Raw genomic sequence first — 26326 nt, forward strand, 5'->3', positions numbered from 1 at the left:
AACATTCCTGACATACTGAACACACAGAGAGCTGAACACACAGAGAGCTGAACACAGCCTCACAGCCCCCAACATGATACACAGGCTGCTGGAGGACACCCACCACAGCCGGGGCAGTAGGGAGGCAGGGTGGGCAAGGGGGGCAGGGGGCAGTAGGGAGGCAGGGTGGGTAGTAGGGAAGCAGGGGGGACAAGGGGGGCAGGGGTCAGGTGACACTATGATGTCTGCAGATGAGGACGAGTCAGCATGTCTCCTCTCTGATGTCCTCTGCTGCTCTCGGCCCTCCCAGCATCACCTGGGGAGGCAGGGGGAGACAGGGGGAGACAGGGGGAGACAGGGGGGAGACAGGGGGAGACAGGGGGGGACAGGGGGAGACAGGGGGAGACAGGGGGGAGACAGGGGGGAGACAGGGGGAGACAGGGGGGAGACAGGGGGAGACAGGGGGAGACAGGGGGAGACAGGGGGAGACAGGGGGAGAGACAGGGGGAGACAGGGGGAGACAGGGGGAGACAGGGGGAGACAGGGGGAGACAGGGGGAGACAGGGGGGAGACAGGGGGGAGACAGGGGGAGACAGGGGGAGACAGGGGGGAGACAGGGGGAGACAGGGGGAGACAGGGGGAGACAGGGGGAGACAGGGGGGAGACAGGGGGGGAGACAGGGGGAGACAGGGGAGACAGGGGAGAGACAGGGGGAGACAGGGGGGAGACAGGGGAGGGAGAGAGTTTAGCTGTTATATATAACATTTCCCCCTTTTCCACTTTCATCTCTTCCACAGAGCCCTCATCTCACACACACTCTCATACACACACACATGTACACACACATGCTCGCACACACTGTCACCCACATCTCCCCTCACCAGCCTGGGTCTGTCTGTCTGTTAGTATCTCTAGCCCCAGCAGTGAGACAGCTTGTTGGCACTTGTGACGTTAGTAAACATGCTGCAGTGTTGTTCTTAAGGGGCTGGTTCGAGTCAAATACACATTTGTATTCGTATAACCTTGTCTTCAATCCATGTGAAATGGGCTTGACAGTTGTTAATGTATTTCCTCAAAGTAGACAATAGAAGTGAGACATATTGTATATTCTCATCATCAACAGCGGTGAGTCTGTTTAGTGTCCTGGTGACTGTATAGGACCGGATGATTCAGACCATCCTTCACACTCACTAGTACTTATATGGTCATGAAAATCCTTACCATGCACATACCACTTCCATTAACAAGCACCTCATCTCGGACCTCCTCCTCTCGACTATTTCAAGTTCGGAGTTTTTATTTTTTGTTGCCCTGTGGCACTACGATTTTCACCGGAACACGCCCCTCGAACTTCTCGATTGGTAGGATGATTGCAGCATGATGCTCTGATTGGCTGAGAGAGGCTGAGCGGGTGGGAACATTCCATATTGGCCTGTCCTGCCCTGGACCGCACCCCGTTTGACAACGCAGAGAGTTTAACTAGTTGAAAGGGAGGGAGAAAGAAAGGAAAAAAAACGATAGAGTGAGGGAGGGAGAGAAAGAGAGGGAGGAAACGAACAGTGTAGTTTGAACCGAGCATTCCGAAGTCTTTGAGAAAGCTGCACTCGATTGCAAGGGAGTTTGTATCACGGCGACACGGAGACCGACGACAGATCTACCAGTAGTAGTTAGAGACCGATAAAAGCGTCTGCATCATCTTCGCAGGTAATATTACATCTTATCTGCCTGTTTCATCAATTATCCATGCTTATTTGCTGTGTCCGTTACTTGTGTAACGTTAGCTGCTAAAGCGTTGCCAACCAGGAAGAACCCAAAATTGCAACTTCATCACCGCTCGCTGGGTGGTATCAAACTCAGATTTATTTTAGCCGTTAATGTGTAGTAAGTAACTTTTTTTCTACTTGCAACTGAATGTAACATTTCACAATCCATACTCGACACAATCATTATCGGCAGCATTAGCCGTTTCATTGTAACTTATGTTCTCCTCGCAACCGACACACCGTATCGTTCCGCAGGTTCGGGCCGCGGCAGCAGCCGTAGCGAGGGAGCAGCTAGCTGGGCTAAGTTAGCTACAGGAAGTGATTTGCTTGAATGAGTTGCAGAACGAGAGGCAGCGACTGAACTGCGAGGGAGAGGGGGGCGAAAACGCATTGGAAGTGCGTTCTTGGAACTAGTTAGACTTGTAGGAATGTCTGTATTGATGTTGTTTGATGTGTGTGAGTGTCTGCTTGTGTGGCCAGACCAGGACAGGCAGTTGGAGTGAGCAATTAAGCTGGGAAGAGACTCTTGAGAAAAGCATTACGTCACTCACTGATCAGTTCGCTTTACAAACTCCACACTGCTCGTTCCTCTGCACACACATTTGCGTCATTCCTCAAGTCTTGTGTGCATTTCCCAACTAGACATACCAGGACCCGTGACGATTTGTCTGGTTAACATTAGGTCTGGCTGACTCGACACAGATTGCTCCTGACGCGAGTTTTTGTAGCTAATTGAACTCAACTTGATTCACTTTTCTCAGCAATGATCTACTTAGCTACGCACGTATGACACGGCTGTATCGTGGCACCAGTGGTCTGTGTAAAGTCTGGCCTTGGCTGTGTTTCTGCTTCATGGTCGCTGTTTGCTCGGTGTGAACTGTGTGTAGATCACGGCGGTAACAGGCAGGAAGGAAATTGACTTACGGGAATGCGCGCACGCCCTTTTGATTTCACTAATCTCAAACTCCGAAACTGTGAAGTCGCGGTAAATTACCCATGTTTGTGCCGTCGGCGCGGGTTTGGCTGCAGTCGCGGAACGGAGACAGTCACGGCGGAGTGTTCGTGTCCCTGTGTCACAGCTGGAAGACATGACCTGGTTTAGATGTTACATGGTTGTATAAATAAACCCTGTCTGTCTGGGACGGGTTTAGAGCCGGGGCCTGCAGCTGCTGTAATGAGAGGAAGCTGGCTGGACGAGTACATTAATGTGATGACTGAAGGATATAAAATAATGTATATAACGTTCTCATTTAGCAATATTTTTATCCAAAGCCACTGAGCTATACCCATCCCCATGCTCTACCACTGAGATGTACCCATCCCCATGTTCTACCACTGAGCTATACCCATCCCCATGTTCTACCACTGAGCTATACCCATCCCCATGTTCTACCACTGAGCTATACCCATCCCCATGCTCTACCACTGAGCTATACCCATCCCCATGTTCTACCACTGAGCTATACCCATCCCCATGCTCTACCACTGAGCTATACCCATCCCCATGTTCTACCACTAAGCTATACCCATCCCCATGCTCTACCACTGAGCTATACCCATCCCCATGCTCTACCACTGAGCTATACCCATCCCCATGTTCTACCACTGAGCTATACCCATCCCCATGTTCTACCACTGAGCTATACCCATCCCCATGTTCTACCACTGAGCTATACCCATCCCCATGCTCTACCACTGAGCTATACCCATCCCCATGCTCTACCACTGAGCTATACCCATCCCCATGTTCTACCACTGAGCTATACCCATCCCCATGTTCTACCACTGAGCTATACCCATCCCCATGTTCTACCACTGAGCTGTACCCATCCCCATGTTCTACCACTGAGCTATACCCATCCCCATGTTCTACCACTGAGCTGTACCTATTCCAGTGATGTATTGCCATGACAAGTGTGCTTTCTTTGATTTCTGTGTGACTTGAGGGACAGGAAATAACATGGTATTGTAGCTTCCTGTTGTCTACAAGAGCTGGTGAGGTCTAGGGCCCCAAGCTCATATGATCACCACTAGCATGTAAGAGCTAGAGACTGGCTGGCTGACTGGCCGGCTGGCTGACTGGCTGACTAGCTGGCTGACCAGCTGACTGGCAGACTGGCTGGCTGGACGTTCAGCTCAGAGGGGGGGGGGGGGGGGGGAGGAGATATCATAACACAATAGCAACATAACACACCTGGCTGCAGGACAGGACAGCCCCATTCCTCTCCTCCTTCCTCTCCTCATCCCTTGTTGGAAAACAGATCCCACTAGAATACTCAAAACAACTATACTGTCATAACTGGCTCCTCTCCCTCTCCTCTCCTCCCCTTCCTCTGTTCTCCTCCTCCCCCCCTCCTCTTTCTCTCCTCCCCTCTACTCTCCTCCTCCCCTCCCTCCTTCTCCTCTCTCCCCTCCTTCTCCTCCAGCATCCCTACTTGTCCTCCAGACAGGACAGTCTCCACATATCTGAGCAGATTCTGGTCTGTCTGACTCACATCCCACTAAGGCTAGTCACTCATCCATCTAGTCAGTCACTCATCCCACTAAGGCTAGTCACTCATCCATCTAGTCAGTCACTCATCCCACTAAGGCTAGTCACTCATCCATCTAGTCAGTCACTCATCCCACTAAGGCTAGTCACTCATCCATCTAGTCAGTCACTCATCCCACTAAGGCTAGTCACTCATCCATCTAGTCAGTCACTCATCCCACTAAGGCTAGTCACTCATCCATCTAGTCAGTCACTCATCCCACTAAGGCTAGTCACTCATCCATCTAGTCAGTCACTCATCCATCTAGTCAGTCACTCATCCTTCCAGACACCAGCCATTCAGCCAGCAAGCTAGTCAACCAGAACACTAGCTAGCTAGTCAGTCAGCTAGCTCTCCTGTTTCATTGCCACAACAGTAATACCTCAGCGTCTGTCTGTTTTCAGGTCCTAAATGTTTCCAGTGTGAGGGGAACAGTTTGATTGACTTGGGTCCATCTGAAAGGCTGGCTTGGCAAGCTGTTTCCCTGCTCACTTGGCCTTCCTATCTGCTTTCTGAAAGTCTTAGTTTCCTACATCTTAACTCTCAGAACCTCTCTCCATTTCCCTCTCCCTCATTAGCTCATTAGGCCTGATCCCCCTTTCTCCCCCTTTCTCCCCCTTCCTCCCCCTCCATCAGGGAGCACCTGCAGGCTCGTGTTCAATGCAACAATACCAGGAAATGACTCTTCCGTGACGAGGCTTCCAAACAAACAAACTCGGCTCAGTAGAGGCTGTGGCCAGTAGAGGCTAGGTGAGGCCAGGTGCTTATTAAAGGCAGCCAGGGTTAGGCTCCACAGTGGATGATGTCATGGGTTAGGGTTAGGCTCCACAGTCTGGAAAAGACCAGAGACCAGAGGGAGAGACAGGGAGGGAGGGAGAGACCAGATGGAGGGGAGAGAGACAGACAGGGAGAGAGACGGACAGGGAGGGAGAGGGAGGCAGAGACCAGAGGGAGAGGGAGACAGACAGACAGACAGAAAGACAGGAACCCAGGCAGGGAGAGTTGCGGCTGTGTTAGAGTAGACTTTGAGCTGGGAAGGTTGTGAGACATGCACATCTGGTGTGTTTAGCGTGGCCTCTGATGATAGGGTTTCCCTGCCTTATCTCCAGCCAAGTTTCACATTGAGTCAGTGAACTTTGACCCCTGCTTGCAGTGCCCTGTCTCTGGCCTGTCATATCTTTATTATATTATACTTGGACGTCTATGTTTCTTGTATGCACCAACCCACCACAGCAAACTCCTTGTGTTTGTAACTTGGCAATAACCCTGACTCTGATTCTTAGGCAGGGACTGACAGGTGTGCAGTTGAGTGAAGGTAAATAAGGGCAGTGTGATCTTTCTTATCAGTGAAAGTTTGTCAACCTGTCATTTAAACTGACACTTCCTCCTCTACCGTTAAGTGCTTATATAATGATTATCTAATATCCTAACTGGCTGAACCAGTTCAGCTGGGAACACTGACTTGGCTATTTGATGCACCCGTCGATAACCTGTCCTTGTCCTGGCCTGGGTCTGCCTGGGTCTGGAACAGCCCTAGCCCCAGCAGCAGTCTGAACAGCCCTAGCCCCAGCAGCAGTCTGAACAGCCCCAGTACCAGTCTGAACAGCCCCAGTACCAGTCTGAACAGCCCTAGCAGCAGTCTGAACAGCCCTAGCAGCAGTCTGAACAGCCCCAGTACCAGTCTGAACAGCCCTAGCCCCAGTACCAGTCTTGAACAGCCCTAGCCCCAGTACCAGTCTGAACAGCCCTAGCCCCAGTACCAGTCTTGAACAGCCCTAGCCCCAGTACCAGTCTGAACAGCCCCAGTACCAGTCTGAACAGCCCCAGTACCAGTCTGAACAGCCCTAGCCCTAGCCCCAGCCTGAACAGCCCTAGCCCCAGCCTGAACAGCCCCAGTACCAGTCTGAACAGCCCCAGCACCAGTCTGAACAGCCCTAGCCCCAGCAGCAGTCTGAACAGCCCTAGCCCCAGTAGCAGTCTGAACAGCCCCAGTACCAGTCTGAACAGCCCCAGCAGCAGTCTGAACAGCCCCAGTACCAGTCTGAACAGCCCTAGCCCCAGTACCCGTCTGAACAGCCCCAGTACCCGTCTGAACAGCCCTAGCCCCAGTCTGAACAGCCCTAGCCCCAGTACCAGTCTGCACAGCCCCAGTACCAGTCTAGAACAGCCCTAGCCCCAGTACCAGTCTGAACAGCCCCAGTACCAGTCTGAACAGCCCTAGCCCCAGTACCAGTCTTGAACAGCCCTAGCCCCAGTACCAGTCTGAACAGCCCCAGTACCAGTCTGAACAGCCCCAGTACCAGTCTGAACAGCCCTAGCCCTAGCCCCAGCCTGAACAGCCCTAGCCCCAGCCTGAACAGCCCCAGTACCAGTCTGAACAGCCCCAGCACCAGTCTGAACAGCCCTAGCCCCAGCAGCAGTCTGAACAGCCCTAGCCCCAGTAGCAGTCTGAACAGCCCCAGTACCAGTCTGAACAGCCCCAGCAGCAGTCTGAACAGCCCCAGTACCAGTCTGAACAGCCCTAGCCCCAGTACCCGTCTGAACAGCCCCAGTACCCGTCTGAACAGCCCTAGCCCCAGTCTGAACAGCCCTAGCCCCAGTACCAGTCTGCACAGCCCCAGTACCAGTCTAGAACAGCCCTAGCCCCAGTACCAGTCTGAACAGCCCCAGTACCAGTCTGAACAGCCCTAGCCCCAGCAGCAGTCTGAACAGCCCTAGCCCCAGCAGCAGTCTGAACAGCCCCAGTACCAGTCTGAACAGCCCCAGCAGCAGTCTAAACAGCCCCAGTACCAGTCTTGAACAGCCCTCGCCCCAGTACCAGTCTGAACAGCCCCAGTACCAGTCTGAACAGCCCTAACCCCAGTACCAGTCTAAACAGCCCTAGCCCCAGTCTGAACAGCCCTAGCCCCAGTACCAGTCTGAACAGCCCCAGTACCAGTCTAGAACAGCCCTAGCCCCAGTACCAGTCTGAACAGCCCCAGTACCAGTCTGAACAGCCCCAGTACCAGTCTAGAACAGCCCTAGCCCCAGTACCAGTCTGAACAGCCCTAACCCGTCTGAACAGCCCTAACCCCAGTCTGAACAGCCCCAGTACCAGTCTGAACAGCCCCAGTACCAGTCTGAACAGCCCTAACCCCAGTCTGAACAGCCCTAACCCCAGTCTGAACAGCCCCAGTACCAGTCTGAACAGCCCCAGTACCAGTCTGAACAGCCCTAGCACCAGTACCAGTCTGAACAGCCCCAGTACCAGTCTAGAACAGCCCTAGCCCCAGTACCAGTCTGAACAGCCCCAGTACCAGTCTGAACAGCCCCAGTACCAGTCTAGAACAGCCCTAGCCCCAGTACCAGTCTGAACAGCCCCAGTACCAGTCTGAACAGCCCTAGCCCCAGAACCAGTCTGCACAGCCCCAGTACCAGTCTGAACAGCCCCAGTACCAGTCTGAACAGCCCTAGCCCCAGCAGCAGCATGGTGGGCGTGTTGGCGGCAGCAGCAGTCAAGGTGTTTTGGGCTTGTCAGCACTGAGAGGAGAAGAGACTAACATAGTAAACCTCTATTACCAGGACTGTATCCTCCTGCTGGTTCTAGTGGTCTAGTACTGTATCCTGCTGGTTCTAGTGGTCTAGTACTCTATACTGCTGGTTCTAGTGGTCTAGTACTGTATCCTACTTGTTCTATTGGTCTAGTACTCTATACTGCTGGTTCTAGTGGTCACGTACTCTATACTGCTGGTTCTATTGGTCTAGTACTCTGAGGTGATTTGCTGTCCCCCTCTCCCCCCCACCACCTCCTTTCCTCCCTCCCTGTCCCCCTCTCCCCCCCACCACCTCCTTCCCTCCCTCCCTGTCCCCCTCTTCCCCCACCACCTCCTTTCCTCCCTCCCTGTCCCCCTCTCCCCCCCACCACCTCCTTTCCTCCCTCCCTGTCCCCCTCTCCCCCCCCACCACCTCCTTTCCTCCCTCCCTGTCCCCCTCTCCCCCCCCACCACCTCCTTTCCTCCCTCCCTGTCCCCCTCTCCCCCCCCACCACCTCCTTCCCTCCCTCCCTGTCCCCCTCTTCCCCCACCACCTCCTTTCCTCCCTCCCTGTCCCCCTCTCCCCCCCACCACCTCCTTTCCTCCCTCCCTGTCCCCTTCTCCCCCCCACCACCTCCTTTCCTCCCTCCCTGTCCCCCTCTCCCCCCCACCACCTCCTTTCCTCCCTCCCTGTCCCCCTCTCCCCCCCACCACCTCCTTTCCTCCCTCCCTGTCCCCCTCTTCCCCCACCACCTCCTTTCCTCCCTCCCTGTCCTCCTCTCGTCTCCACAGGGCCTACTCTTGACAATCCCAGCCAGAATTCACACAACAAGTTCCACAAATGGCAAAATAGTTTTCTCTCTTTGTCATTTCCTCTGCTCCTTTACAGCCTTCCCCCCTCCTCTCCCTCCTAGAGAGAGAGGCGGAAAGGGGGGCTGGAGAAGTGAAGGAAGGAGGGAGTAGCTGATTGACAGATCTATTCATGTTCCTGCAAACTACCTCACTTCCTGTAGGGGCAGGATTCTGTAGAACACCCTCACTTCCTGTGTGGATGTAGTGTGTAGAACTAGGGAGATGGGGGCTGCCCTGTAGTAATGATCAGCAGTCTGTGCTGATCTCAGTGCTGTGCTGTGGTGTAGAGGCAGATAGTCTCGTTGGTCAGACAGAGCAGACTGACTGGGTGTCAATATGCTCTGCTGCCTGCCTCAGGAGAGCTGGGACTGTGTCACCCAGGAACACAGCAATCCATGTCAGAGCAGGCCCCGTACCAATACTCACTACGCACCTCCTTCATAGACCCTGGCCCCGTACCAATACTCACTACGCACCTCCTTCATAGACCCTGGCCCCGTACCAATACTCACTACGCACCTCCTTCATAGACCCTGGCCCCGTACCAATACTCACTACGCACCTCCTTCATAGACCCTGGCCCCGTACCAATACTCACTACACACCTCCTTCATAGACCCTGGCGCCGTACCAATACTCACTACGCACCTCCTTCATAGACCCTGGCCCTGTACCAATACTCACTACGCACCTCCTTTATAGACCCTGGCCCTGTACCAATACTCACTACGCACCTCCTTCATAGACCCTGGCCCCGTACCAATACTCACTACGCACCTCCTTCATAGACCCTGGCCCCATACCAATACTCACTACGCACCTCCTTCATAGACCCTGGCACCGTACCAATACTCACTACGCACCTCCTTCATAGACCCTGGCTCTGTACCAATACTCTCTACACACAGAGAGACACACAGAGAGAGAGAGACCCTGGCCTTTTGTGCTTAGCAGCAGATGGGGGGTGTTACTGTGGTTTATTTGACAGATTGTTTTTATGTTGTTGATTTCGCAACTGTTTTCATCCAACACACTCTTTCTCACACACCCTCACACACACACACACAGAGCCGAGTCTGGGTGCTGGAGTTGGCAGGGTGTGCTCCTGCTCTGCTTGTTTCTGACAAACCTAAGAAAACAACAAGATTACACCTCAAACCTGTTACTGTGGGAGACCTGTTACTGTAGGAGACCTGTTACTGTGGGAGATCTGTTACTGTGGGAGATCTGTTACTGTGGGAGACCTGTTACTGTGGGAGACCTGTTACTGTGGGAGACCTGTTACTGTGGGAGATCTGTTACTGTGGGAGATCTGTTACTGTGGGAGACCTGTTACTGTGGGAGACCTGTTACTGTGGGAGACCTGTTACTGTGGGAGACCTGTTACTGTGGGAGACCTGTTACTGTGGGAGATCTGTTACTGTGGGAAATCTGTTACTGTGGGAGACCTGTTACTGTGAGAGATCTGTTACTGTGGGAGACCTGTTACTCTGAGAGATCTGTTACTGTGGGAGAGGGGTGAGGAGGGGATGTGAGGGGTGAGGAGAGGTGAAGGACAGGGAACAGGAATGTGTGGAATGTCTCTGCTCTCTGCCACAGTGATGAAGGTACTGGAAGAATGTGATCCTGTGGGTCTCTCTCTCTGTCCTGGATAAACAGAGAGGGGGGTGATGATGAAAGTCAGCTGTGTGTGTGAGGGTCGTGAGAAGTGTGTCTACAGCCAAGTTCTCTCTCTCCCTCTCTATCTCTCTCTCACTCACTCACTCACTCACATATATCCCCTCCTCATGGTCCATCAATCTCTTATTTTACCCCAACACCCAGGGCTCTCACTCCTGCCCTCTAACAGCCCCCTCCCCCAGATCCCCTGGAGCTGGGAGAAGCACACAGTGTTCTCTCTCCTGCCATTCATCAAGCATCATACAAGCAGTGTCCCATGGCTTCACAGGCGCCCACAGACCTGCTCCTCCACCTTCCTGAGGGTGGAGGGGTGGTGAGCAGTGTAATATTGTAGAAACATGACTACCAGTGTCAACAAGACTGACCCCTGACCCTGAACTCTAACCTGAGAGCTGCATTCCTCAAGACTCTGGTCTGTCTGGTCAGACAAACACACACACACACTCTGTAACCCTCCCAGTACTCACCCCCCCCCCCCCCCCTTTCTCTCCCTCCCTCAGCCACCATGACAGATGCTGACAAGTTCCTGTATGTGGACCGCAACATGGTCAACAACCCCCTGGCCCAGGCTGACTGGGCCACCAAGAAGCTGGTGTGGGTGCCGTCGGAGCGCCTGGGCTTTGAGGCCGGCTCTGTGAAGGAGGAGCGGGGCGACGACTGCACCGTGGAGCTGGCCGACTCCGGGAAGAAGGTGAAGGTGAACAAGGACGACATCCAGAAGATGAACCCGCCCAAGTTCAGCAAGGTGGAGGACATGGCCGAGCTCACCTGCCTGAACGAAGCGTCCGTCCTGCACAACCTGAAGGAGAGATACTACTCTGGACTCATTTACGTGAGTTTGTGCACGCACACATTCACGCACACACTTGCACACGCACGCACACACAGTTTGTCACTCTCTGTCTGTCCTCCCTATGTCCGTTATCTCTAGTCTCTGTGGTAACCTGAAACCAGACATACTGTTTTGAAGACAAAGGTTATGAGTCATCTCCTTCCTTGTTCGGCCTGGTTCCACACACACCTCCTCCTCCTCCTCTTCCCGGTGCTGTCCCGTTCCCTCCCTCCTCCTCTCTCCTTCCCTTCTTCTCTCCCTCCTCCTTCCCTTCTTCCCTCCCTCCTCCTCTCTCCTTCCCTTCTTCTCTCCCTCCTCCTCTCTCCTTCCCTTCTTCCCTCCCTCCTCCTCTCTCCTTCCCTTCTTCCCTCCCTCCTCCTCTCTCCTTCCCTTCTTCTCTCCCTCCTCCTCTCCTTCCCTTCTTCCCTCCCTCCTCCTCTCTCCTTCCCTTCTTCTCTCCCTCCTCTTCTCTCCTTCCCTCCTCCTCTCTCCTTCCCTTCTTCTCTCCCTCCTCCTCTCTCCTTCCCTTCTTCCCTCCCTCCTCCTCTCTCCTTCCCTTCTTCTCTCCCTCCTCCTCTCTCCTTCCCTTCTTCCCTCCCTCCTCCTCTCTTCTTCCCTCCCTCCTCTCCTCCCTCTCTCTGTTTAGAGTTCTGCAGTAAACAGGAAGCTACCAGGAACAAACCTCTCCTGGAAAGGGAGAAGGGGGGGGGGGGAGAGAGAGAGGGGGGCTGGGGAGGGAGGGAGGAGGGTCAGCTGAGTGTTTCAGTCAGAGTTGCATTTGGAATGTTGTAGAATGTAGTTTATTGTTGCCTCATAATTAATACCATCATCTATGTGGGGGCTAGGAGCCTTTCCCCTTACTGCCTGTTACTTACTGCCCCTTACTGCCTGTTACTGCCTACCCTTTACTTACTGCCCCTTACTGCCTGCCCCTTACTGCCTGCCCTTTACTTACTGCCCCTTACTGCCTGTTACTTACTGCCCCTTACTGCCTACCCTTTACTTACTGCCCCTTACTGCCTGCCCCTTACTGCCTGTTAACTACTGCCTGCTACCTACTGCCTGGAGGGCATTTGTGTCTGGCTAGGTCAAGTCAACACAGCCCCCCCAGCCCCCCCGTCCCTCCATGGGGGAGGGGGAGGGGGAGGGGGAGGGACCAGATCAGTACCAGGCCAGGACTGGGGCACAGAGGGAGGAAGGAATGTAGCAGAGAAATCTGGAGAGAGGGATGAACAGAGACACACAGCAGATATCCAGGCCAGAGGAAGAGATGATTTAGAGAGTGGGAGGAAAGAGGGAGAGGAGTGGGTGTGAGGTTGTATTTTCCAGCCTGGGTTCGCTGCCCTGGAGGCTGGTGAACGAGAGAGAGGTGGGAGGGGGACTGGGGAGAGGGGGAGGGTCGAGTAGTGGGAGCTTTGGGTGAGGCATGCAGAGTTTATTCAGAGTTTTGAGGAGAGGGAGGAGGAGATACTGAGTAATGTTCTGTCTTCATCTTGGCTGCAACCAACCAATCACACACTTCTCCTTTTACTGAATAAAATACACGCACACAACTTTCACTTTGTCATGAAACACAAGTGTTCAGGGTGTGTGTGTGTGTGTGTGTGTGTGTGGGTGGGTGTGTGTGTGTGTGACTTGTTCAGGGAATGATGATGATGATGATGATGATGGTGTGTGTGTGTTGCAGACGTACTCTGGGCTGTTCTGTGTGGTGATCAACCCCTACAAGAACCTGCCCATCTACTCTGAGGAGATCGTGGAGATGTACAAGGGCAAGAAGAGGCACGAGATGCCCCCCCACATCTACGCCATCACCGACACGGCCTACAGGAGCATGATGCAAGGTGAGCCCTGACCTCTGACCCTGACCCCTGACTCATAATTAAGGGTAGGCAACGATAAAACTGCCCTTGAATCCTGGACTAAACTCTCTCTCTCACTCTTTTTTCTCTCTCTCCTCACAGACCGTGAAGATCAGTCCATCCTCTGCACGTCAGTTTTGATCAGACATTAAACCTTTATCATGCTCACCATCTCTCTGAGGATAACCTTTCACTATTTATATATTTAGTAATTGTATTAATAACATTTGTGCTCTCTCCCCTTCCACGCCTCCCTCCCTCCATCAGGGGGGAGTCTGGAGCAGGGAAGACTGAGAACACAAAGAAGGTGATCCAGTACCTGGCCCATGTGGCCTCCTCCCACAAGACCAAGAAAGACCAGGTCTGTACTGTCACCCAGCCACCCTGCTCTCCTTTCCTCTACCCTGCTCTCCTCTACCCTGCTCTCCTCTCCTCTACCCTGCTCTCCTCTACCCTGCTCTCCTCTCCTCTACCCTGCTCTCCTCTCCTCTACCCTGCTCTCCTCTCCTCTACCCTGCTCTCCTCTCCTCTAACCTTCTCTACAGTGCTACTGTAGTGTCCCCCCTCCATGACTCTTGGTACTCAGTGAGTGAACAGAAGAGGAGTTAGTGTGTGTGTGAAAACGGTTGGCTGCACAGACCATCTGTCACAAAGGAGTTTCTCTAGGAGAGCTATTGTTAGCATCATGCTAACTCCATGTTAGCTTCATGTTAGCTTCACATTATCATCACATTAGGTTCACTTTAGCTTCATGCTAGCTTCAAGTTAGCATCCCGTTCTGAACTAGAGGCCTATAGACCTGGTCCTCTCCTGTCTCGTGTCCATCAGTCCTGTTGAGGTTGTGTGTTCTCTCTTCCCGCCAACAGAACAGCTCGTTCCTGTCACATGTGAGTTACCCATCTCTCCATCCCTCTCTCCACCTCTCCTACACGCTGCCGTCCTCACCCCCGGCCCCACCCCCTCCCCTCGCTCCCTCCCCCACTCCCTACTTTCCTGGGTGTGTCCCACTACTCTTCAGTACAGCCCTCCCCTCTCCTCACCCCTAGTGAGGCTTCTTAGACTATTGGGATGCCCCGCCTCTCCCTCCCCCTCCCCCCTGTGTCCTGCCTTCTGCTGTGATGGGATAGAGGGTCAAAAGGTCAGGGGTCTCAAGTCCTATCAGCCAATTGGGATCTAGAAGGAAGTATGTCAATGAACTTGCTGTGTGTCATTCAGCCAGACCAGACTGCCATCAGAGGCTGGTGATGTAATGAGGGGTACTGAAGATGACCTCTGACCCCTGACAGGGGTGTGAAGCTGAAGTTCAGCACGACACCTCTGATCCCAGTATGGTCTGGATGAAGACTGCATCTGTTGCTCTGATTCTCTGGACACTGCGTGTGTATCTGTGTGTGTATCTGTGTGTGTGTGTGCTTGTATGTCAGGAGTGTGTGTGTGTGTGTGTGTTCAGAGGTCTGGTCATTGTGCACTGTTGCCTCTTCCCTCCTGCTCAAACAGACCTCTGACCATCCAATCCTGCCTGAGCTAGCAGAGCTAGCGCTGTGTTAGCGGTGCTAGCAGTGTTAGCGGTGCTAGCAGTGTTAGCGGTGCTAGCAGTGTTAGCGGTGCTAGCAGTGTTAGCGGTGCAAGCAGTCTTGGTGGTGTTTAGAAATGGAAGATGTGCTAGCAGTGTTTTATTTCCTAGCTGTTTGAGTAATGTTTACAGTTAGACTTCTATGGTTTAAGTCATATTCCCAGAGTTAAGTGTTAAAGTTAGGGTTAGGGGTCGTAGGAGGATTAGGGTTAGGGGTTGTTGGAGGGTTAGGGGTCAAAGGAGGCTGCATGTTTTTAGTCTTCTCTGTCGGGGTCAAAGGTGAAGGGTCACCAACAAGGGTCCTAAAGGTGGTTTGTGGATGAGGTTTGGGCCCTAATACTGTGGGTGCAGCTGTGTGTGATGTCCAGGCCTGTGTGTGTTTGCTTAGTCCATGTTGGGTTACACTGTGTGTGGTCTATATGTTGATTAAAGTATGTGTGGTCATCTTCACCTCTGCATGCATGTGATGGGTCTGTCAACTGAGGTAAGTCAGCTGTGTGTGGCATCTACCACCTGGCTTGGAGCCACGGTGTTCTGCTAGGACCTCCTTATGAATCTGGAGTTCCCACAATGCACCGCCACACATCAGCAGCTCCCACTGCAGGCCTGGGGCCTGGGGCCTGGGGCCTGGGGCCTGGGGCCTGGGGTCTGCCTGGGCTGCTGTGTGACAGGGCTGCTGTTCCGCCTGTGTCCTGCAGGGGGAGCTGGAGAAGCAGTTGCTGCAGGCTAACCCCATCCTGGAGGCGTTCGGGAACGCGAAGACCGTCAAGAACGACAACTCCTCTCGCTTTGTAAGAACGCTCTCGCTTCCCTCACTCGCACGCCCACCTCGCCTCCATAACCTGGAGGACTTCCTTAGTTACCAGGTTTTACTTCCTGTGGTGTGTTTAGTTCCAGTGAAACATGAAGCGTGGGGGTAGTGTGTTGTGTGTACATCCTTTCTGAGTCTGTCTGTCTCTAGGGAAAGTTCATCAGGATCAACTTTGATGTGAACGGATACATCGTTGGAGCCAACATCGAGACCTGTATCCTTTATACTGTCTACACACAGCTGAATACACACAGGCACGCACACACACACACAGCCACGCACGCACACAAACACACACAGTGCTAGAGTCCTTGACCGTCCCCCAGACCTGCTGGAGAAGTCTCGTGCCATCAGACAGGCCAAAGACGAGAGGGCCTTCCACATCTTCTACTACATGCTGACTGGAGCTGGAGACAAGCTACGCTGTGAGCACACACACACAGGGAGACAGACACACACACACACACACACACAGGGACACACACAGGGACACACACACACACACAGGGACACACACACACACAGGGAGACACAGACTCCCTGCCTAATCAGTCTATCCTAGGAGTACAGGGCTGTGGGATGTGTTTTAAACCCCCCTCCCCCCCCTCCCCCCCCTCCCCAGCGGAGCTGTGTCTGGAGAGCTACAGCAGCTACCGCTTCATGTCCAACGGGAACCTGACCATCCCTGGCCAGCAGGACAAGGATCTCTTCACTGAGACCACCGATGCCATGACCATCATGGGGGATACCTGAGGATGAGCAGATAGGTACAGGAGGAGGAGGAGGAGGAGGGGGGGAGGTAGGAAGAGTGGTGTGCGTGTGTGTGTCTGACTGCAGTACTCCTCCCGTCCTGCAGGGATGCTGAAGGTGGTGTCCTCGGTGCTCCAGCTGGGGAACATGAGCTTCAAGAAGGAACGCCACTCTGACCAGGCCTCCATGCCCGACGACACAGGTACAGACACGCGCGCGCACACACACATGGGTATACACGTGAGAGATGACATATTTACAGTTCTCTACTCTCTTTATGACCTGGTGCCCTCCCCCCCCAGCTGCCCAGAAGGTGTGCCACCTGATGGGGATGAGTGTGACAGACTTCACCCGGGCCATCCTGTCCCCCAGGATCAAGGTTGGTCGTGACTACGTCCAGAAGGCCCAGACCCCAGGAGCAGGCAGAGTTTGCGGTGGAGGCGCTGGCCAAGGCCACGTATGAGAGGATGTTCCGCTGGCTGGTCATGAGGATCAACAAGGCTCTGGACAAGACCAAGAGACAAGGAGCCTCCTTCATCGGCATCCTGGACATCGCTGGCTTTGAGATCTTCGATGTAAGAGGGGGGGGGGAGAGGTGGAGGGGGTGGGAGAGGGGGAGGGGGAGGGAGAGAGAGGGGGACGGGGTGGGGGGGGAGGGAGTGAAGGGGTGGGGGGGGAGGGAGTGAAGGGGTGGGGGGGGTGGGAGACAGGGAGGGAGACAGGGAGGGAGACAGGGAGGGAGACAGGGAGGGAGACAGGGAGGGAGACAGGGAGGGAGACAGGGAGGGATGGTGTGATGCAGTGTTATGTTGAAGCATGTCTTTAACCTGACATTTGTCTTCTGTTTGGTGACTCCCCCTCCCTCTCTCTCCCCTCCTCTCTCCTCCACAGCTGAACTCATTTGAGCAGATGTGCATCAACTACACCAACGAGAAGCTCCAGCAGCTGTTCAACCACACCATGTTCATCCTGGAGCAGGAGGAGTACCAGAGGGAGGGCATCGAGTGGAGCTTCATCGACTTTGGTCTGGACCTGCAGCCCTGCATCGACCTCATCGAGAAACCTGTGAGTTTCTGGGAGTCTCTATCCCTCCCTCTCTCTCCCCCTGTCTGGCCCCCCTGTATGACCCCCTGTCTGTCCCCTGTCTGTAGGCCAGCCCCCCTGTCTGTCCCCTGTCTGTAGGCCAGCCCCCCCTGTCTGTCCCCTGCCTGTAGGCCAGCCCCCCTGTCCCCTGTCTGACCCCCTGTCTGTAGGCCAGCCCCCCTGTCTGACCCCCCCTGTCTGTAGGGCAGCCCCCCTTACTGACCCCCCTGTCTGTCCCCTGTCTGTAGGCCAGCCCCCCTGTCCCCTGTCTGACCCCTGCCTGTAGGCCAGCCCCCCTGTCTGTCCCCTGCCTGTAGGCCAGCCCCCCTGTCTGTCCCCCTGTCTGTAGGCCAGCCCCCTGTCTGCCCCCCTGTCTGTAGGCCAGCCCCCTGTCTGACCCCCCTGTCTGTAGGCCAGCCCCCCTGTCCCCTGTCTGACCCCCTGTCTGTAGGGCAGCCCCCCTGTCCCCTGTCTGACCCCCCTGTCTGTCCCCTGTCTGTAGGCCAGCCCCCCAGGTATCCTGGCTCTGCTGGATGAGGAGTGCTGGTTCCCCAAAGCCACAGATAAGAGCTTTGTGGAGAAGGTTCTCCAGGAACAGGGAACACACCCCAAGTTCCACAAGCCCAAGAAACTGAAGGACGAGGCTGACTTCTGCATCCTGCACTACGCTGGGAAGGTACACGCACTCACTTTACAAACCCTCTCTCTGGGTTGGTCCTCAGGCCTGGTCACAACTCCCCTTCCCAAGGTTCCTAGCGTAGTGGTGGGTGACTAAGCCCCTCCTCTTCCTGTCAGGTGGATTACAAGGCAGATGAGTGGCTGATGAAGAACATGGACCCTCTAAACGACAACGTGGCCCACACTGCTCAACCAATCAACAGACAAGTTTGTTTCTGAGCTCTGGAAGGACGGTGAGTTATACAGGAAGTGATGCGGGGCTCTATACATGAATTGATGCTGGACAGCTGGGTCAAACTCGACCATGTTGGTGACCTGTCATCTGGTATCTTATCTCTACCTATCTCTCTGTCTTGTTTCACCTGGTGTCTGATCCACTCTTCTCTCCGTAATTCCTGTCTTCTCTGGCCCATCTCTCAATTGCTGTCACTTCGAGATATTTTACTTTGCTCTCGCTCTCTCTCTCTCTCTCTCGTTCTCTCTCCCTGTCCTCTCTCTCTCCCTGTCCCCTCCCCTCTCTCTCTCCCTGTCCCCTCTCTCTCTCCCTGTCCCCTCTCTCTCTCCCTGTCCCCTCTCTCTCTCCCCTGTCCCCTCTCTCTCTCCCTGTCCCCTCCCCTCTCCCTGTCCCCTCCCCTCTCCCTGTCCCCTCTCTCTCTCCCTGTCCCCTCTCTCTCTCCCTGTCCCTCCCCTCTCCCTGTCCCCTCTCTCTCTCCCTGTCCCCTCCCCTCTCTCTCTCCCTGTCCCCTCTCTCTCTCCCTGTCCCCCTCCCCTCTCCCTGTCCCCTCTCTCTCTCCCTGTCCCCTCTCCCTGTCCCCTGTCCTCTCCCTGTCCCCTGTCCTCTCTCTCTCTCCCTGTCCCCTCTCTCTCTCCCTGTCCTCTCTCTCTCCCTGTCCCCTCTCTCTTTCCCTGTCCCCTCTCTCTCTCCCTGTCCCCTCTCCCTGTCCCCTGTCCTCTCTCTCTCTCCCTGTCCCCCTCTCTCTCTCCCTGTCCCCTCCCCTCTCCCTGTCCCCTCCCCTCCCTTTCTAGAGGTGCTCAGATGTCAGAGAGCTTATTTCTATCAGCGTTTTCCTTTCCTCCACTCAGACTCAGGTGACTTGTCTTTCATGTCTACATTCTCTCCGTTCCTGCTCCTTCTGTCCTCCTGCTATCCTACCAGGTGACCTCCTCCTCCTCCCTTTATCCCTCCTCCTTTCATTTCCCCACGATGACGATGATGTTTGTATCTTATGTGTTTGTAAAGTTGTACCGACAGACTGTTAACCTGTGGCCAGTCAGCCAACCAGTCAGTCAGGGTTAAGGCCAGCCAGCCAGCCAGTCAGTCAGGGTTAAGGCCAGCCAGCCAGTCAGTCAGTCAGTCAGGGTTAAGCCCAGCCAGCCAGCCAGTCAGTCAGTCAGTCAGGGTTAAGGCCAGCCAGCCAGCCAGCCAGTCAGTCAGTCAGTCAGTCAGGGTTAAGGCCAGCCAGTCAGTCAGTCAGTCAGGGTTAGGGTTAGGACCAGCCAGCTCCTACTCCCTCAGCGTCTCATGACCTCTGCTCTCTCCCCTGTGTAATAGTTCCCCCTGGTGTTGGTCATGGGTACTACAGCAATGGGTATATACTGCATGGGTTTGGTTTTGTCTTCACCAACACCACAGGAACACCTCACACACACCCTCCTCCTCACACACTCTCACACACACACAGACACACACCCTCCTCACATACGCACACACACACACACTGCATTGTTCCATTTTGTTGGTGTGACTTCCCTCACGCTTCACTGGCATTTTGTGACCCCCCCCTCCCTGCTCCTGCCCCCCCTCCCTGCTCCTGCCCTCTTCCCTGCTCCTCCCCCCCCCTCTCTGCTCCCTGCTCCTCCCCCCTGCCCTCCCTGCTCCTCCCCTCCCCCCCCTGCTCCTCCCCCCTGCCCTCCCTGCTCCTCCCCCCCCTCTCTGCTCCCCCCCCCCTCTCTGCTCCCCCCTCTCCCTGCTCCCCCCCCTCCCTCCCTGCTCCTCCCCCCCCTCTCTGCTCCCCCCTCTCCCTGCTCCCCCCCCTCCCTCCCTGCTCCTCCCCCCCCTCCCTGCTCCTCCCCCTCCCTCTCTGCTCCCCCCCCCTCCCTGCTCCTCCCCCTCCCTCCCTGCTCCCCTCCCTGCTCCCCCCCCCCTCCTTCACCAGTGTGTGTGTCACCAGCCTCATGTTCCCTCCTCCTCTGCTGGTCGAGGAGAGAGAACTTTTCCTCCAGCAGCACTGTGGTGTCTGGGTGGTGTCTCTGTGCAGCCTGATCCCCCCCCCCCCCCCTGACCACACACTCAGCCTCTCTCCTCTCCCCCCTCAGTGGACCGGATCGTGGGTCTGGACAAGGTGGCGGGCATGTCGGAGATGCCGGGAGCGTTTAAGACTCGTAAGGGCATGTTCCGCACGGTGGGCCAGCTGTACAAGGAGCAGCTGTCCAAGCTGATGGCCACGCTCAGGAACACCAACCCCAACTTCGTCCGCTGCATCATCCCCAACCACGAGAAGAAGGTGGGTTGCCGTGGCAATGCCGTGGCAGGCTGGGTGGAGAAGGGAGTTTTAATGTCTGTTGGTTCTGTAGAGGACAGGTGTGGGAGGGTGTAGGTAGGTTTGTGTGAGTGTGTGTTGACCAGTCTCTCCCCCCAGGCTGGGAAGCTGGAACCCTACCTGGTGCTGGACCAACTGAGGTGTAACGGGGTGCTGGAGGGCATCAGGATCTGCAGGCAGGGCTTCCCCAACCGCATCGTGTTCCAGGAGTTCAGACAGAGGTACACACACAGGCACAATCACTCTCTCTCACACACACACATACTCTCACACAGAGGATCTGGTCCTAATTCGTGTGTGTGTGTGGCAGGTATGAGATCCTGACCCCCAACTCCATCCCCAAAGGCTTCATGGACGGCAAGCAGGCCTGCGTGCTCATGGTAAGATTCTAGAACCCTTCAGATCTCTCTAACTAGCTTTAGAACCCGTCAGATCTCTCTAACTAGCTCTAGAACCCCTCAGATCTCTCTAACTAGCTCTAGAACCCTTCAGATCTCTCTAACTAGATCTAGAACCCCTCAGATCTCTCTAACTAGCTCTAGAACCCCTCATATACCTCTAACTTGCTCTAGAACCCCTCAGATTTCTTCAGCCAGCTGTACAAACCGTCAGGAGATCTCCAGCTGTGTTCTCCTGTGTGACCCCTCCCTGTGTCTCAGATCAAAACCCTGGAGCTGGATCCTAACCTGTACCGGATCGGCCAGAGCAAGGTGTTCTTCCGGGCCGGAGTCCTGGCTCACCTGGAGGAGGAGAGGGACATGAAGATAACTGACGTCATCATCAGCTTCCAGGCCTGGTGCCGAGGATACGTGGCTCGCAAGTAAGGAGACATGCTCCCCTCTAAACCCTACAGGAGGAGGAGACATGCTCCCCTCTAAACCCTACAGGAGGAGGAGACATGCTCCCCTCTAAACCCTACAGGAGGAGGAGACATGCTCCCCTCTAAACCCTACAGGAGGAGGAGACATGCTCCCCTCTAAACCCTACAGGAGGAGGAGACATGCTCCCCTCTAAACCCTACAGGAGGAGGAGACATGCTCCCCTCTAAACCCTACAGGAGGAGGAGACATGCTCCCCTCTAAACCCTACAGGAGGAGGAGACATGCTCCCCTCTAAACCCTACAGGAGGAGGAGACATGCTCCCCTCTAAACCCTACAGGAGGAGGAGACATGCTCCCCTCTAAACCCTACATGAGGAGGAGACATGCTCCCCTCTAAACCCTACATGAGGAGGAGACATGCTCCCCTCTAAACCCTACAGGAGGAGGAGACATGCTCCCCTCTAAACCCTACAGGAGGAGGAGACATGCTCCCCTCTAAACCCTACAGGAGGAGGAGACATGCTCCCCTCTAAACCCTACAGGAGGAGGAGACATGCTCCCCTCTAAACCCTACAGGAGGAGGAGACATGCTCCCCTCTAAACCCTACAGGAGGAGGAGACATGCTCCCCTCTAAACCCTACAGGAGGAGGAGACATGCTCCCCTCTAAACCCTACAGGAGGAGGAGACATGCTCCCCTCTAAACCCTACAGGAGGAGGAGACATGCTCCCCTCTAAACCCTACAGGAGGAGGAGACATGCTCCCCTCTAAACCCTACAGGAGGAGGAGACATGCTCCCCTCTAAACCCTACAGGAGGAGGAGACATGCTCCCCTCTAAACCCTACAGGAGGAGGAGACATGCTCCCCTCTAAACCCTACAGGAGGAGGAGACATGCTCCCCTCTAAACCCTACAGGAGGAGGAGACATGCTCCCCTCTAAACCCTACAGGAGGAGGAGACATGCTCCCCTCTAAACCCTACATGAGGAGGAGACATGCTCCCCTCTAAACCCTACAGGAGGAGGAGACATGCTCCCCTCTAAACCCTACAGGAGGAGGAGACATGCTCCCCTCTAAACCCTACAGGAGGAGGAGACATGCTCCCCTCTAAACCCTACAGGAGGAGGAGACATGCTCCCCTCTAAACCCTACAGGAGGAGGAGACATGCTCCCCTCTAAACCCTACAGGAGGAGGAGACATGCTCCCCTCTAAACCCTACATGAGGAGGAGACATGCTCCCCTCTAAACCCTACAGGAGGAGGAGACATGCTCCCCTCTAAACCCTACAGGAGGAGGAGACATGCTCCCCTCTAAACCCTACAGGAGGAGGAGACATGCTCCCCTCTAAACCCTACAGGAGGAGGAGACATGCTCCCCTCTAAACCCTACAGGAGGAGGAGACATGCTCCCCTCTAAACCCTACATGAGGAGGAGACATGCTCCCCTCTAAACCCTACAGGAGGAGGAGACATGCTCCCCTCTAAACCCTACAGGAGGAGGAGACATGCTCCCCTCTAAACCCTACAGGAGGAGGAGACATGCTCCCCTCTAAACCCTACATGAGGAGGAGACATGCTCCCCTCTAAACCCTACAGGAGGAGGAGACATGCTCCCCTCTAAACCCTACAGGAGGAGGAGACATGCTCCCCTCTAAACCCTACAGGAGGAGGAGACATGCTCCCCTCTAAACCCTACATGAGGAGGAGACATGCTCCCCTCTAAACCCTACAGGAGGAGGAGACATGCTCCCCTCTAAACCCTACATGAGGAGGAGACATGCTCCCCTCTAAACCCTACAGGAGGAGGAGACATGCTCCCCTCTAAACCCTACATGAGGAGGAGACATGCTCCCCTCTAAACCCTACAGGAGGAGGAGACATGCTCCCCTCTAAACCCTACAGGAGGAGGAGACATGCTCCCCTCTAAACCCTACAGGAGGAGGAGACATGCTCCCCTCTAAACCCTACATGAGGAGGAGACATGCTCCCCTCTAAACCCTACATGAGGAGGAGACATGCTCCCCTCTAAACCCTACAGGAGGAGGAGACATGCTCCCCTCTAAACCCTACATGAGGAGGAGACATGCTCCCCTCTAAACCCTACAGGAGGAGGAGACATGCTCCCCTCTAAACCCTACAGGAGGAGGAGACATGCTCCCCTCTAAACCCTACAGGAGGAGGAGACATGCTCCCCTCTAAACCCTACAGGAGGAGGAGACATGCTCCCCTCTAAACCCTACAGGAGGAGGAGACATGCTCCCCTCTAAACCCTACAGGAGGAGGAGACATGCTCCCCTCTAAACCCTACAGGAGGAGGAGACATGCTCCCCTCTAAACCCTACATGAGGAGGAGACATGCTCCCCTCTAAACCCTACATGAGGAGGAGACATGCTCCCCTCTAAACCCTACAGGAGGAGGAGACATGCTCCCCTCTAAACCCTACATGAGGAGGAGACATGCTCCCCTCTAAACCCTACAGGAGGAGGAGACATGCTCCCCTCTAAACCCTACAGGAGGAGGAGACATGCTCCCCTCTAAACCCTACAGGAGGAGGAGACATGCTCCCCTCTAAACCCTACAGGAGGAGGAGACATGCTCCCCTCTAAACCCTACAGGAGGAGGAGACATGCTCCCCTCTAAACCCTACAGGAGGAGGAGACATGCTCCCCTCTAAACCCTACAGGAGGAGGAGACATGCTCCCCTCTAAACCCTACAGGAGGAGGAGACATGCTCCCCTCTAAACCCTACAGGAGGAGGAGACATGCTCCCCTCTAAACCCTACAGGAGGAGGAGACATGCTCCCCTCTAAACCCTACAGGAGGAGGAGACATGCTCCCCTCTAAACCCTACAGGAGGAGGAGACATGCTCCCCTCTAAACCCTACAGGAGGAGGAGACATGCTCCCCTCTAAACCCTACAGGAGGAGGAGACATGCTCCCCTCTAAACCCTACAGGAGGAGGAGACATGCTCCCCTCTAAACCCTACATGAGGAGGAGACATGCTCCCCTCTAAACCCTACAGGAGGAGGAGACATGCTCCCCTCTAAACCCTACAGGAGGAGGAGACATGCTCCCCTCTAAACCCTACAGGAGGAGGAGACATGCTCCCCTCTAAACCCTACAGGAGGAGGAGACATGCTCCCCTCTAAACCCTACATGAGGAGGAGACATGCTCCCCTCTAAACCCTACATGAGGAGGAGACATGCTCCCCTCTAAACCCTACATGAGGAGGAGACATGCTCCCCTCTAAACCCTACAGGAGGAGGAGACATGCTCCCCTCTAAACCCTACAGGAGGAGGAGACATGCTCCCCTCTAAACCCTACAGGAGGAGGAGACATGCTCCCCTCTAAACCCTACAGGAGGAGGAGACATGCTCCCCTCTAAACCCTACAGGAGGAGGAGACATGCTCCCCTCTAAACCCTACATGAGGAGGAGACATGCTCCCCTCTAAACCCTACAGGAGGAGGAGACATGCTCCCCTCTAAACCCTACAGGAGGAGGAGACATGCTCCCCTCTAAACCCTACATGAGGAGGAGACATGCTCCCCTCTAAACCCTACAGGAGGAGGAGACATGCTCCCCTCTAAACCCTACAGGAGGAGGAGACATGCTCCCCTCTAAACCCTACAGGAGGAGGAGACATGCTCCCCTCTAAACCCTACATGAGGAGGAGACATGCTCCCCTCTAAACCCTACAGGAGGAGGAGACATGCTCCCCTCTAAACCCTACATGAGGAGGAGACATGCTCCCCTCTAAACCCTACAGGAGGAGGAGACATGCTCCCCTCTAAACCCTACATGAGGAGGAGACATGCTCCCCTCTAAACCCTACAGGAGGAGGAGACATGCTCCCCTCTAAACCCTACAGGAGGAGGAGACATGCTCCCCTCTAAACCCTACAGGAGGAGGAGACATGCTCCCCTCTAAACCCTACATGAGGAGGAGACATGCTCCCCTCTAAACCCTACATGAGGAGGAGACATGCTCCCCTCTAAACCCTACAGGAGGAGGAGACATGCTCCCCTCTAAACCCTACAGGAGGAGGAGACATGCTCCCCTCTAAACCCTACAGGAGGAGGAGACATGCTCCCCTCTAAACCCTACAGGAGGAGGAGACATGCTCCCCTCTAAACCCTACAGGAGGAGGAGACATGCTCCCCTCTAAACCCTACAGGAGGAGGAGACATGCTCCCCTCTAAACCCTACAGGAGGAGGAGACATGCTCCCCTCTAAACCCTACAGGAGGAGGAGACATGCTCCCCTCTAAACCCTACAGGAGGAGGAGACATGCTCCCCTCTAAACCCTACATGAGGAGGAGACATGCTCCCCTCTAAACCCTACATGAGGAGGAGACATGCTCCCCTCTAAACCCTACAGGAGGAGGAGACATGCTCCCCTCTAAACCCTACATGAGGAGGAGACATGCTCCCCTCTAAACCCTACAGGAGGAGGAGACATGCTCCCCTCTAAACCCTACAGGAGGAGGAGACATGCTCCCCTCTAAACCCTACAGGAGGAGGAGACATGCTCCCCTCTAAACCCTACAGGAGGAGGAGACATGCTCCCCTCTAAACCCTACAGGAGGAGGAGACATGCTCCCCTCTAAACCCTACAGGAGGAGGAGACATGCTCCCCTCTAAACCCTACATGAGGAGGAGACATGCTCCCCTCTAAACCCTACAGGAGGAGGAGACATGCTCCCCTCTAAACCCTACAGGAGGAGGAGACATGCTCCCCTCTAAACCCTACAGGAGGAGGAGACATGCTCCCCTCTAAACCCTACAGGAGGAGGAGACATGCTCCCCTCTAAACCCTACAGGAGGAGGAGACATGCTCCCCTCTAAACCCTACATGAGGAGGAGACATGCTCCCCTCTAAACCCTACAGGAGGAGGAGACATGCTCCCCTCTAAACCCTACAGGAGGAGGAGACATGCTCCCCTCTAAACCCTACATGAGGAGGAGACATGCTCCCCTCTAAACCCTACAGGAGGAGGAGACATGCTCCCCTCTAAACCCTACAGGAGGAGGAGACATGCTCCCCTCTAAACCC

General features: G+C 54.9%; 1 protein-coding gene across 1 annotated transcript in view; it reads left to right on the forward strand.

Annotated features, from left to right (window-relative positions):
- Positions 1-1439: 1439 nt before the first annotated feature.
- LOC124464537 (myosin-9-like) overlaps positions 1440-26326 on the forward strand; it is a 33863-nt gene continuing 8976 nt past the window's right edge. The window contains 22 exon segments of the mRNA XM_047016425.1: positions 1440-1683; positions 10818-11149; positions 12837-12993; positions 13114-13141; positions 13279-13372; positions 13878-13898; positions 15283-15375; positions 15546-15609; positions 15722-15820; positions 16018-16145; positions 16147-16162; positions 16252-16347; positions 16448-16557; positions 16559-16720; positions 17037-17210; positions 17731-17904; positions 18024-18086; positions 18088-18139; positions 20223-20410; positions 20546-20667; positions 20757-20826; positions 21106-21266. Coding sequence (XP_046872381.1) covers positions 10823-11149; positions 12837-12993; positions 13114-13141; positions 13279-13372; positions 13878-13898; positions 15283-15375; positions 15546-15609; positions 15722-15820; positions 16018-16145; positions 16147-16162; positions 16252-16347; positions 16448-16557; positions 16559-16720; positions 17037-17210; positions 17731-17904; positions 18024-18086; positions 18088-18139; positions 20223-20410; positions 20546-20667; positions 20757-20826; positions 21106-21266 — 2399 coding nt within the window. The 5' untranslated portion in view covers positions 1440-1683; positions 10818-10822.

The sequence above is a fragment of the Hypomesus transpacificus genome, unplaced genomic scaffold (assembly GCF_021917145.1).
Source record: "Hypomesus transpacificus isolate Combined female unplaced genomic scaffold, fHypTra1 scaffold_369, whole genome shotgun sequence".
NCBI lineage: Eukaryota > Metazoa > Chordata > Actinopteri > Osmeriformes > Osmeridae > Hypomesus > Hypomesus transpacificus.